Source organism: Coregonus clupeaformis, unplaced genomic scaffold (assembly GCF_020615455.1).
Source record: "Coregonus clupeaformis isolate EN_2021a unplaced genomic scaffold, ASM2061545v1 scaf0318, whole genome shotgun sequence".
NCBI classification, from domain to species: domain Eukaryota; kingdom Metazoa; phylum Chordata; class Actinopteri; order Salmoniformes; family Salmonidae; genus Coregonus; species Coregonus clupeaformis.
Window position 1 is genome coordinate 87440 of NW_025533773.1, and position 12935 is coordinate 100374.

Consider the following 12935-nt stretch of genomic DNA (forward strand, 5'->3'; position numbering starts at 1 on the left):
TATTTTCTGACCGCCCTGAGTTTAAGACAAGGGTTTAGCTATTTTGAAATTAAGAACATTTCCAATAACTTTATTTTCAATAATCTAATTTCTTCTTAACTTTTTGCTTAAAGAGAAACATAAGAAATAGCGCAATACATTTCCAATAACCTTTTTGAGGAATAGCAACTTTGCTTAACTTTCTTCATAAATCTATAGTTAATGATAAAATGCCAGTTAAGAAGAAATGTATTCTTAAGAAGGTTTTGTGAATCTGGGCCCAGATGTCTAAGAAGGACCGGGCGGTGGGTAGGATAGTGTGTGTAACGTGTGTGTGTTGTGTTGAAACTAGCTGTCAGAGGAGGGCCAGGCAATGGGGAAGGAGGACCAGGGGGAGAACCAGAAGCAGAACCAGTGTTTCTACTGCGATCAGGTGTGTCAGAACGCTAACACGCTGCGACGCCACTGCAGGCAGGCCCACGGAAAGGACCGCTGCCACGTCTGCAGAGTGTGTGGCAAGGCCTTCAAAAGAGCTACTCACTTAAAGGTAAGCATGGACACACACACAAACACACACTGGAGACTGGACTATAGCATAGAATAATAATAATAATAATATGCCATTTAGCAGACGCTTTTATCCAAAGCGACTTACAGTCATGCGTGCATACATTTTTTGTGTATGGGTGGTCCCGGGAATCGAACCCACTACCTTGGCGTTATAAGAACACTGTCAAGTTTGCAGTGTGTGTGGCAAAACAATGCACAGTAGGTCTAGGCAGACACACACACACACACACACACACACACACACACACACACACACTACAGCATGTTTATATGTTGTATGTATTCCTTCCATTCCCTGATAGTAGTTGCCCTGTCTTGCCCTCAGAGCAGAGTTGGAGTCTCCTTTGAGAGGAGAGGTGTGTGGAGGCTAAACTCTGGATAATTGTTTCCTGTGGGGCCAGCACTGCAGAGTAGCCCCTCTGGTGCCTGAATAGTCTTGAGTGTATTCTGAGTGTATTCCAGGCGGTGGGACAGGGTTAGGAGTGGGTTACAGGAGTCAAATGGCGGAGGGCTTCTCAGCATTCAGGGGAGTTTAAACACAATTGCCTTCAAGGACCTGAGCACAATGACTTCCTTCTGCTGCTTCAGTTTCTGACGGGGTCTCGTAAGAACGATAAATGAACTGTCACTCTTCCCTTTCTCTGTGTCCCAAACACCTATTGCCTCCTGACAGGGTAATAATAGCCCCAGGAGGAGCGAGAGGTAAAAGTTAACAGCTGAAGTCCAATTTCAGATTGTTTTTAGGCCAAGGGCAATTTTCTCGAGTGCAAACTTTTTCTCCTCTGACAACGCTGTCGTACTCTACATATGAGGATACGGCTGCCCAAGGAGGAGAGGCTCTCCATTTAATAGCTCCACTCCAGCACGTAAACAGTGGGAAGTTCACAGCACTGAGGAGAGAAGAGGGGCACAGGACTGGAGGAGCTTGACCTAATTTCTAGGTCTATATGCAGAGGCAAGGCACCTACAAGCTGCTCTTGTACAGCCTGAGAGCCATGCTATTCTTCAACTCCTCAACGTCCTCCTCTGTCCTTGGCTGTGTGTGTGTACAGTGTGTGTGAGCGTATGTGTGTGTGAGTGTATGACCATCTTTACCTGATATGACACGTGTGATCCCCTGATGGCGTGTCTGTGTCCATGTGTATGAACAAGAGAGAGAGAGCATATTAGGTGTGTGTTTGCTTGTGCGTCATTCAGAGAGCGTTCGTGTGTGTTAAGATACTTGTATATCTTCTCTGGCTCAGTGACGCCCCCCTCATTCCTTCTCCTCGCTCGCCCTGCTCCCAAAAGCTTTCCTCATCTCATTTACGAAACTAAACGCTCCGTTGGATCGGGGGAGCACGGCTGGAACCACATCAAAGCCTATTCCGTACTAATCGGCAGCCCCATGTAACCCCAGAGTCTTTCCTCCTGTCGCGACAGAGCCCTCTCACCACGCATTACCTAATCTAAAGCCATGACTCCTTTTTGGAGAAGGTCATTGGCTTTGGTAAGCCAGGACTCTGTTCAGTAGGTATGAAACAGGAGAGAATGTTTTGAAACGGAGCAGGTAGTGCACTGAACGTGACCCAGTTTTGTTATCTCTTTCCCGGTGCTCCTTATTAGGGGAAAACTGTTGTTAAATGTGGACCTTGACTCAGCAGTATTGGAGAAGGTTTTATCTCTCGTGGAAAGATACACTTAACATAAATGGTAGTAGCATCTGCCGACAGACTGGGATGTGACAACAAACAAGGAACTTTGTTCCGGTACGCAGATTTTTCATCACTGATAGTTTTGGACAAATCCCGATTTTGCAGCTGCTCGCATCTTTCGGAAGGGGAGGGGACATTTGGCCCATAGACTTCCCTGAAACTGGCTGAGTTTCCGTTTAGAGGGGTGGATACTTCGTTAGTACATTAAGCTTTTCAAGCATCTGATGCAATTACGCAAAATATTTTAGTTCTGGGTGTCCGAGATTAAAGAATGTTTAATTCATGTTTTGTTTTATTTCTCCACTTTACAATCTGTTGCTGGGTTCATTAACTTAATGATATAATTTAGCGATGGGGAGAGACAAAGAGCAACCCTTTCAGCAATAGTTAAGAGGGAAATACCAGTACTTTTAGCAATAATGTTTAGGAGTAGCTTTTATTTAAAGGTCAATACCAGGGCTGCTCAAAGTGGGGCCCACAGGCCCAAATGTCACCCTTGACAACATTTAGTTTGGCCCGCCAGACCAAAGGTTTAAGCTCATATTCACACATGCACATTCACACGCGCAGACACACACTCACACACGTACAGAGTGTGAGGTAGATGTGGAAATGTTTTGTTTGTCTGAGTAGTTGGTTTGCTTGCCCAGACTTTTCTATGACTCTGGGAACATGCAGAGGATGTTCTTAGCATGGTGCTGCAACTTTTAGAAACTTTTTCAGTTACTGATTAGTTTTTTCTTGATCTTAAAAGCAATCAGGGGGCTACTATACCATCATTTTCATTCATCACACTATCCTATGATGAGACTAGCCTTCTTATTTATTTGTTCATGACTAGACAGGAGTTTTCTTGATACTTCTTCATTAGACTTTGGAGTTTCTTGATACTTTGTCATTTGACTTTGGAGTTTCTTGAGGATTCGTTATTAGACTGGAGTTTCTTGATGGGTAGTCATTAGACTTAAGGCTTTATTGATGTTTTTTTTTTGAAATATTTCTTAAGTGTCCCCGGACCTCTGACCTCTTTCTCCTACAGGAGCACGAGCGTGTCCACCAGCGAGGACCCTCACTGGGCTCCCAAAGGCCCAAGTTATTCAAATGCTCCTCCTGTGACAAAGCTTTCGCCAAGCCCAGCCAACTAGAGAGACACAACCGCACACACACAGGTAATCCCACACACGCACGCACAGCGTTCACTCGAATACATCTCTGACTAGTATTCTATTTAGAACTATTGTACACCCCAGCCTTGAGTGTCAGATCTCATTGAGCACAAAGAAGGAGCGAAAGTAAAAATGTACCATGTGAATGAAGTTGCCATCCGAGTCCTCGACTAGAGTGACCTTCCATCAGGCATTTGGGACACTTCAAAGACCTCAGGAAAATGATTTCATGTATATGCCTCAATGTCAAAATGACCAAATGAACTTCTTCAGAGCAAAGCAACCATGTTCTCTCCTAAGGTGAATTTAACACAATCCCGACACGACAAAGTAGGATGTGCATTTGCTTCTTTAGAATTGGGACATTTTGTTCTGTAGAGGTAAGTAAAAAGGTGAAGTGCGACTTGAATGTTTTGACTCGTGTTGGTGCCTACTCTTATGGCCACCCACTCAATGGCTGTGTCAGTGGCAGGCTGGGGTGAGATTACTGTAATGTTGTGTGTTGAAGAGCCCACTGGGGCAGCTGAACCGGTAGTCTTACCTTTTATCGTCCCCAGCAGGAGAGGCTGTAAGGGCGCTTGTACACACGACATGTTATGACGTAGCCTAGCTTGCTAGCGTTACATCAGCAAGCGAAAAGCATCACAATCACAACCGTTGCTCTAACGGGGGGCCTTTCCGTACTGGAAATAGGTTTTACTCTCCATCTCCACATCAGAAGATCAGAGGCAGTGTTTTCTCCTCACTCTGAGAGCTATTTTAAGTGGGGAGCCATTGTCTTCACCAAATTGTGTGGCAGTTTCCTCACAGTGCAGTTTTCATGGTTTAGATTGAGGCAGAGGTACTTACGTAATGGCCATGGACTAATTTACAGACATAACAGGTCTCCTCAATTTCAGTCAAATATGTCAGAATGTATTTTTTACTGTAATGGTACCAATTATGGCAGGTCGTTATGTTCCAAGATTATTCTAAAGGCCTTATGTACACTATCCTTTCTAAATGGGAATCTGGGGGGGAGGCATCTCCTCGCAACGCTATTCTTCTGAATTGGCATAGTAGACTACGAGTTATATTGGTAAATCTGATTTACACTTTGCCGGCATTTCACACCTTTCAGCAGAACTGACAATGCCTTACATTTTTTATAAAAATGTTATTAAATTGGATGTAAAGTGCTATTGCTTGCAGGAATATACTGCAACGCAGCAATTACTGTAAGCGCATTCACTTTTTAGAAGTACTTCTGTTCCATATCTCAAAACTTATTTTAGTGCGAGACAACTTTTTATTGCCTTCTCACCGCACACTCAAGATTGAATTAGAATGTGTGTTTTGTATTCATCCGGCGAATTGCACCGCCATTTGCAAGCAAGCAAGTAACCTTTGCACTCATTAAAGTCTTGAGAATGTGCCTATCTGTGTTTGTGCAGGTGAGCGTCCCTTTAAGTGTTCCCAGTGTGACAAGGCCTTCAACCAAAAGAGTGCCCTGCAGGTACACACGGTCAAACACACAGGGGAGAAGCCCTACAAGTGTGAGATCTGCAGCATCAACTTCACACAGAAGAGCAACATGAAGCTGCACATGAAGAGGTCGCACGGCTACGGTGAGTCACGAGCACACACACTCAAACACGTGCAATACTTTTTTTCCACTCACACTCAAGACTGTCTAAAGCCGAGCACATCTCAAGTGTTTGTGCATGTGTGTGGTTGAGCTGAGATGAAAGGTGACCTTGTGCGCATTCGCAGCCAGACAAAACCTTGCTTGTCAGTCTCCGATACCGTAAAAAGCAGGCTGTCATTCTAAATTCTGAGCATCCCTACATGGTACCATATTCCCTATATTGTGGACTACTTTTGGCCCATAGGGATAAAGCGCATTAATTAGGCTGATACTCCATCTCTCCATTCCGCTGCATTTCCCTGCCTGGCAGGCCTTTGACAGAGAAGACAGACAGACGTGTCATGACAGAACCTGTCCCTTTTGTTCTCCTTCAAAGATGGATACTGAAGCTTCAGGCCTAAATATTTCAACAGCCACCGGGCTGATTGACTGGAGCTGTAACTCAGTGCTTTATTAGTTCACCTTGAAACTGGAATATGCAACTCTTGTCAGTAACTTTTTGTGACAAAGCGCTTATTACAGTGGCAAATATTTGAACAGAATTTACAATTTTCAATGGAATATTGTGTTGGATGTTGGTGTTAGGAATATGCAACTCTGTCACTAACTTTTTGTGATATATAGCGCTTCTAATACCATGGTAAATATGTGAATAGGGCTTATTTTCACAAATTATTAATTTGACATTGTAATTGATTAATCCTCGTTATAAATTGGGTGGTTCGGGCCCTGAATGCTGATTGGCTTACTGCCTTGGTATATCAGACCGTATACCATGGGTATGACAAAACATGTATTTTTACTGCTCTAATTACGTTGGTAACCAGTTTATAATAGTAATAAGGCACCTTGAGGGTTTGTGGTATATGGCCAATATACCACAGCTAAGGGCTGTATCCAGGCACTCAGCGTTGCATCGTGCATAAGAACAGCCCTTAGCCGTGGTATATTGGCCATATACCACACCCCCTCGGGCCTTATAGCTTAATTATGCCAGTGGATTGTCTGTTTAAAGAGCTGATAGAGAGCTGAGGAGGAGAGTCTGAATGGCAGTCTGAATAAAGTCAGTCATCTTTACATTGAATACGATTCCTGGATGTGTCAAGACAGTGATTAACTAACTGAGAGGTGTGTGTGTGTGTGTGTGTGTGTGTGTTCGTAAGCACGGGCGACTGTGTGTGTATGCGTATTTGGAGTGTCAGTGTGTGTGTGTGTGTGGGGGTGAGTGCGAGCATCAGTCCTTGCCCACTTATAGGGGAAGGCTAGCTCATTTTTTTAAAGGCGATTTCTAACAAACGTTCACCTGCAGACGTGTTTGGATGATTGACAATAGCTATTTTATTGAGAGAGTCTGAGAGATGGACAGTAAAATTGAGTGAGTTCATTCAATAGATAGAATGGGCTTAATAATGGAACCTTGCTGTGACGCACTCTCCCATTAGTGCCTGTTTGGTTCTGTATACCTCCATTTAAACATTTGATTGTTAGTACAAAGGAAATGGCCTCTGAACTGACTCAAGGCTAACTCTCTCATGTCTATTGATGGATCCCAGACACAAAGTTTCTGTCTCGACTGCTTAAAACATCTGTCCTCACCACCTCCTCTTCATCTGCACTGTTTGGAAAAACAATATGGATGAAGGCAACTCATCCTCCTCAGGCTGACTCATCATCACCTTGTCAATTCTTCCAGATCAATGCATCGAAGGAGAGGAGGCGAGGAGAGGATTTTTTTTAGATAATTGAAAAAGAGCTCTGGTGTAATTTCACCTGGCACTCACCCCTTCCTCTAACTTACCTCACAGGTGATAAATGCATTGTGTGTTGCACTGTACTTTTTCATTCTTAAACTCTGAAACTTAACCTAAAGAGTTCCCTTGACACTCTCTCTCCATTCTAAAAGGAACGTTCATGAGTAACTTTGTCCCTCTCACTCTGTCCTCTCTCTTTCTCCCTCTCTCTCTCTCTCGCTCTTTCACTCTGTCCTCTCTCTTTCTCTCTCTCGCTCTTTCACTCTCTCCTCTCTCTCTGTGTCTGTCTCCCTCTGTATATCTCTCTGTCCTGTCTCTCTCTCTCTTTCTCTCAATTCAATTCAATTTAAGGGCTTTATTGGCATGGGAAACATACAGTGGGGAGAACAAGTATTTGATACACTGCCGATTTTGCAGGTTTTCCTACTTACAAAGCATGTAGAGGTCTGTAATTTTTATCATAGGTACACTTCACATTGTATGATTTTTAAGTAATTAATTTGCATTTTATTGCATGACATAAGTATTTGATCACCTACCAACCAGTAAGAATTCCGGCTCTCACAGACCTGTTAGTTTTTATTTAAGAAGCCTTCCTGTTCTCCACTCATTACCTGTATTAACTGCACCTGTTTGAACTCGTTACCTGTATAAAAGACACCTGTCCACACACTCAATCAAACAGACTCCAACAATGGCCAAGACCAGTGAGCTGTGTAAGGACATCAGGGATAAAATTGTAGACTTGCACAAGGCTGGGATGGGCTACAGGACAATAGGCAAGAAGCTTGGTGAGAAGGCAACAACTGTTGGCGCAATTATTAGAAAATGGAAGAAGTTCAAGATGACGGTCAATCACCCTCGGTCTGGGGCTCCATGCAAGATCTCACCTCGTGGGGCATCAATGATCATGAGGAAGGTGAGGGATCAGCCCAGAACTACACGGCAGGACCTGGTCAATGACCTGAAGAGAGCTGGGACCACAGTCTCAAAGAAAACCATTAGTAACACACTACGCCGTCATGGATTAAAATCCTGCAGCGCACGCAAGGTCCCCCCTGCTCAAGCCAGCGCATGTCCAGGCCCGTCTGAAGTTTGCCAATGACCATCTGGATGATCCAGAGGAGGAATGGGAGAAGGTCATGTGGTCTGATGAGACAAAAATATAGCTTTTTGGTCTAAACTACACTCGCCGTGTTTGGAGGAAGAAGAAGGATGAGTACAACCCCAAGAACACCATCCCAACCGTGAAGCATGGAGGTGGAAACATCATTCTTTGGGGATGCTTTTCTGCAAAGGGGACAGGACGACTGCACCGTATTGAGGGGAGGATGGATGGGGCCATGTATCGCGAGATCTTGGCCAACAACCTCCTTCCCTCAGTAAGAGCATTGAAGATGGGTCGTGGCTGGGTCTTCCAGCATGACAACGACCCGAAACACACAGCCAGGGCAACTAAGGAGTGGCTCCGTAAGAAGCATCTCAAGGTCCTGGAGTGGCCTAGCCAGTCTCCAGACCTGAACCTAATAGAACATCTTTGGAGGGAGCTGAAAGTCCATATTGCCCAGCGACAGCCCCGAAACCTGAAGGATCTAGAGAAGGTCTGTATGGAGGAGTGGGCCAAAATCCCTGCTGCAGTGTGTGCAAACCTAGTCAAGACCTACAGGAAACGTATGATCTCTGTAATTGCAAACAAAGGTTTCTGTACCAAATATTAAGTTCTGCTTTTCTGATGTATCAAATACTTATGTCAGGCAATAAAATGCAAATTAATTACTTAAAAATCATACAATGTGATTTTCTGGATTTTTGTTAACATTGCCAAAGCAAGTCAAGTAGATAATAAACAAAAGTGAAATAAACAATAAAAATTAACAGTAAACATAACACTCACAAAAGTTCCAAAAGAATAAAGACATTTCAAATGTAATTATGTGCAAATACCCATCTCTCTCTCTCTCTCTCTCTCTCTCTCTCTCTCTCTCTCTCTCTCTCTCTCTCTCTCTCTCTCTCTCTCTCTCTCTCCTCTCTCTCTCTCTCTCTCTCTCTCTCTCTCTCTCTCTCTCTCTCTCTCTCTCTCTCTCTCTCTCTCTCTCTCTCTCTCTCTCTCTCTCTCTCTCTCTCTCTCTCTCTCTCTCTCTCTTCCCCCAACCCACAGCTCTCTGCGTCCTACCCCAACAGGACGGGTAGTCTATTCTCATCAGAGAGGTCTTTGAAACCTTGAAAAATGGTTTCAAATTTGGGGAAATGACACATTCTAATTGTTTTATATTTTTCACATTTTGTCAGGAAATGCAGCTCTGTCTCAGGTTCTGCCGTGGTGCAGTTGTTGCACAGCCTTTCCTCTACAGGGAGCCAGGTTTTCCTGTGTCTACCCTTCTCAATGGCAAGGCTGTGTTCACTGAGCCTGTACTTTGTCAAGGGTTTTCTAAGGTTTTGATCAGTAACCATGGTCAAATAGTTAGCCACGGTGTACTGTCGATTTAGGGCCAGGTAGCACTGCATTTTACTTTGTGCTTGTGTTACCCAATAAGCAATGAAGTTTTGTTTTGACTGTGTTGTAATTTGGTTTATTCTGATTGATTGGATGTTCTGGTCCTGAGGCTTCAATGTGTTAGTAGAACAGGTTTGTGAACTCAGCCCCAGGACCAGCTGGATGAGGGGACTCTTTTCTTTGCTCAGCTCTTGGCATTGCAGGGCTTGGTAATGATATGAGAGGGGGTCACTGTATTTTAGATGTTTCCAAAACTTAATTGCTCTTTTTTGATTTTTTATTATTAGTGGATATTGGCCTAATTCTGCCCTGCATGCATTGTTTATAGTTTTCCTCTGGACATGTCTCTCTCTCTCTCTCGCGCTCTCTCTCTCTCTCTCTCTGTCTATCTATGTCTCTCTTTCTCTTGGACACAGGTCCCGATCGGACCCAGGTGGTGACGTTGGAGCAGGGGACAGAGACGGAGGTGGATGTCGCTCCAGAACTGAACGACATGGAAGAGGTTGTACAGGAGTCTTCTGGAGACTGGCAGTGTGGCATTCCCAACGTCTTCCCTTAGCTCCCAACTCAGAATTGAATTGACCATCCCGGTTCATCCCAGCATAAACTCTTTACTAGGAGTCTGATGATACAAAGTACTGATTTTACCACTAAGTAGGTGTGGAAAAACATTCCACTCTGATCAACCCCCTCCTTTTCTCATGCCCCCAAAGCTTTTTAATAGAGTTGGACAGTTCTGCACTTTTTCTAAAGCATGTCCAAGGTGATGTTGCCATTCAAATACTGAAAACAGAAAGCGTGTGTGGCCGTATCTACACGCATTGGGTCTTAGCAGCAGCTGTTTCTGCCTGTTTCTCTTGTCCTCAGATAAGCATTAAAGGGGCAATCTGTGATTGCTACATCCATTTTTTTTACTTTTAAATTCATGATATATACCCAGTGATTCTTGAAGAGTATAACTTAAAAATGCCTCATGAGCTTAGTTCAGTTTGTTCCTTTTTGTTTGTAAAAAAGTGCAATTGTAAACAAACATTGTATGCCTCAACATGGTTAAAACTATCATTTTGATATCATGGTTTGCATCTATAGCTCTGTCTTATGAATTTGAGAGTGGTTACATTTCTCCAGCCCCATCCCTCAGCTATTTACCAAATCAGTGGCGGGGTGCCCGCTTTTATTATTGTTTGAACTGCAGATTGTCCCTTTAAAGGCAGAGAACTGGTCCTTCCATTGACTAAATTGCTGTTATCTGGTTTCAGCCTGCGCTCTGATTCTCATTAGTATGAATCCATTATGAGATGTTTTAGTCAATAATCCGTTTTAGTAATCAGACGCTGACCTCACAGTACAGTTCACCAGTCGGGGCTGTAGCTAGCTGAGGTAGGCTACTGGCGGTTGGTTCCTAGACTGTTGTTTACTCTGTTTGCCAATAAGAGGAGCAAACACTATAGATCTGCATGGCTGCACTGTCAGTCCTGTGGTACTGGTTCATGTCTCCCTGTAGAGTAGTATAACCACTCACAAGCCCCATCCAGAAACAGCTTCCTAGCGCCTACCCCCCTAGGCACCCGTGTAGATCTGAAGTCGATAAATCAATCAATTAAATGCATTTTTAAAGCCTTTTTTACCTCAGCAGTAGTCAGTCACAAACTGCTTTATATGACCTAATACGGACTGGAGCCTAGCAACCAGAAGGAACTTTGGGGTAGGTATAAGCGATAGTGTAGGAACTCCACCTTGCCCTCTGAAAGGCTAGATGAAGTATTAGCCTTATTGCTTATTCCTATCCAATCATTTCCGATCTACACAAGTGTTTAACGGGCAGGGTCTAGGGGTTGTTTCTAGACGGGGAACTCTATCACTCCCGTGCTCCCTCAGGGCAGCTCCACAAACTGCAATCAGGCCACTATTAACTGTTTGACAGCTGAGCTGTGCTTTAACAGGCACACACACATTAGAGTGCTTTATGTGCAGTTTACCAGAAAAAAAAACATTTCTTTTTAAAATCACATATTTTTGCATATTTATGCTATACCCTTTTGTAAAAGGCAAGCTAAAAAGTGACGTGTGTTTTGTTCTTGATGATTTTGTTGTAAAAAAAGAAGAAAAAAAAAAAAAAGAAGAAGAAAAAAAAAAAAACAGTTGAAGGTAGCCTTGAATGGTGAGACTATAAATGCTAAGGGTCGTATGGATCAGACCTGGGTTCAAATACGCTACTATTTGAAATCGTTCAAATACTTTTAGCATTTGATTTAGTCTGCCTGGAGTGCCAGATGGGCGGGTTTGCAGAATGCAATCATGCGACGGACTACTCTATAGGTTTCATTGTGCCAGGAAAGCTCGATCAAGCCCAGATAAAGTATAATGATTTCGAATAGTATTTTAACCTAGGTCTGGTGTGGATCCCTCTCTTCTGAAATGTTATGCCTGTAATTTTGGCAATGATGATGACCTGTGATACCACTGTTATTGGCTGCTGTATGAGGGCTTCAGGGGTTGACTCTCCACATTCACAATGTGTTGCATGAAATTGTAATTTAGTTGTAAGCTTTTGCACAGCCATTTTGTAATCTGATATTTTATTTTGCAATGTAAATAGTGTATGATAGATTGCATATATTTTTGGATTCCTTTTCAAATCGGTTGTGAACGAGAGTTCCTTTTTTGTCAATTGCTGAACCAGTTTACAGACTATAAGCTGACTATAAAAGTGTTTTCGTTTTTTTGGCAGGAATGTATTTTGTAATGTTGAAAACTATTTAATTAATAAAACCAGTCATTTTTTACAGATGTAATGTGTGCCAATTGTTTTAGAAATAATTTGTGTGAAGTTGATTGCATTTCATCTATGTTTGATTTTATGTGATAAGTAAAGATCTCAGTATGTCTCTGCATCATGAAAAACATCATGAAAAACCTTGTATCTAGAAAAGGCAATTGAAAAATCCATTGCCACATATAGGGACAAAAATGGGTTTTGACTATCTTTCATTAGTCCCAGAGTTATTAAACTTTCACAGCATATGGAAAAGCATGGCTACTTTCAACTTCTATAGAAACAAATGTCTCTTCCACCACATTGAGGCATTAAGTTCCTCTCCTTGATTATGCAATTATTGAGCAAACACAATTACTCTTCGAACCAGGAGTGAGAAGCAACTCTGTCATGAGTCTTTAATTTTTTACATTATACATTTTAGTCATTTAGCAGACGCTCTTATCCAGAGCGACTTACAGTTAGTGAGTGCATACATTTTCATACGACATAATGACCTGACCTAAACAAAGATGGATACCGCAACAGAGTTGAATGTTTCATCACTTCTTGTACCCTACACCTGCAAGTTACTGCATGTGTGTACACTACTTTTAAACTTCTATCAAACAACACAACCAGAGACCCATAACGGTTTTATGATTTTTAATTCCTTTATTTCTTTTTTCAAGTTATTAAGTAGCTGGTTGTACATATTTTTAATTCAGATACAACAATGAGGGTCTCAAGAGTTTCATTTACATTCATTCACAGGACCCATACAAAAACGCGCACACACACATTAAGACGTGGGTGAGGGGCGACGGGGGCAGGCAGAGTATGCTACAGATTACACACGTTTGTTTTTATACAAATGGAGGAAAGACACTTTGGTGTGG

At 42.8% G+C, this 12935-nt stretch overlaps 1 protein-coding gene across 1 annotated transcript in view; it reads left to right on the forward strand.

Moving 5' to 3' along the window:
* The window catches only part of LOC121558360 (zinc finger protein 236-like), an 85704-nt gene extending 73637 nt beyond the window's left edge, over positions 1-12067 (forward strand). The window contains 4 exon segments of the mRNA XM_041871755.2: positions 332-526; positions 3283-3412; positions 4843-5016; positions 9698-12067. Coding sequence (XP_041727689.2) covers positions 332-526; positions 3283-3412; positions 4843-5016; positions 9698-9840 — 642 coding nt within the window. The 3' untranslated portion in view covers positions 9841-12067.
* Positions 12068-12935: the final 868 nt, after the last annotated feature.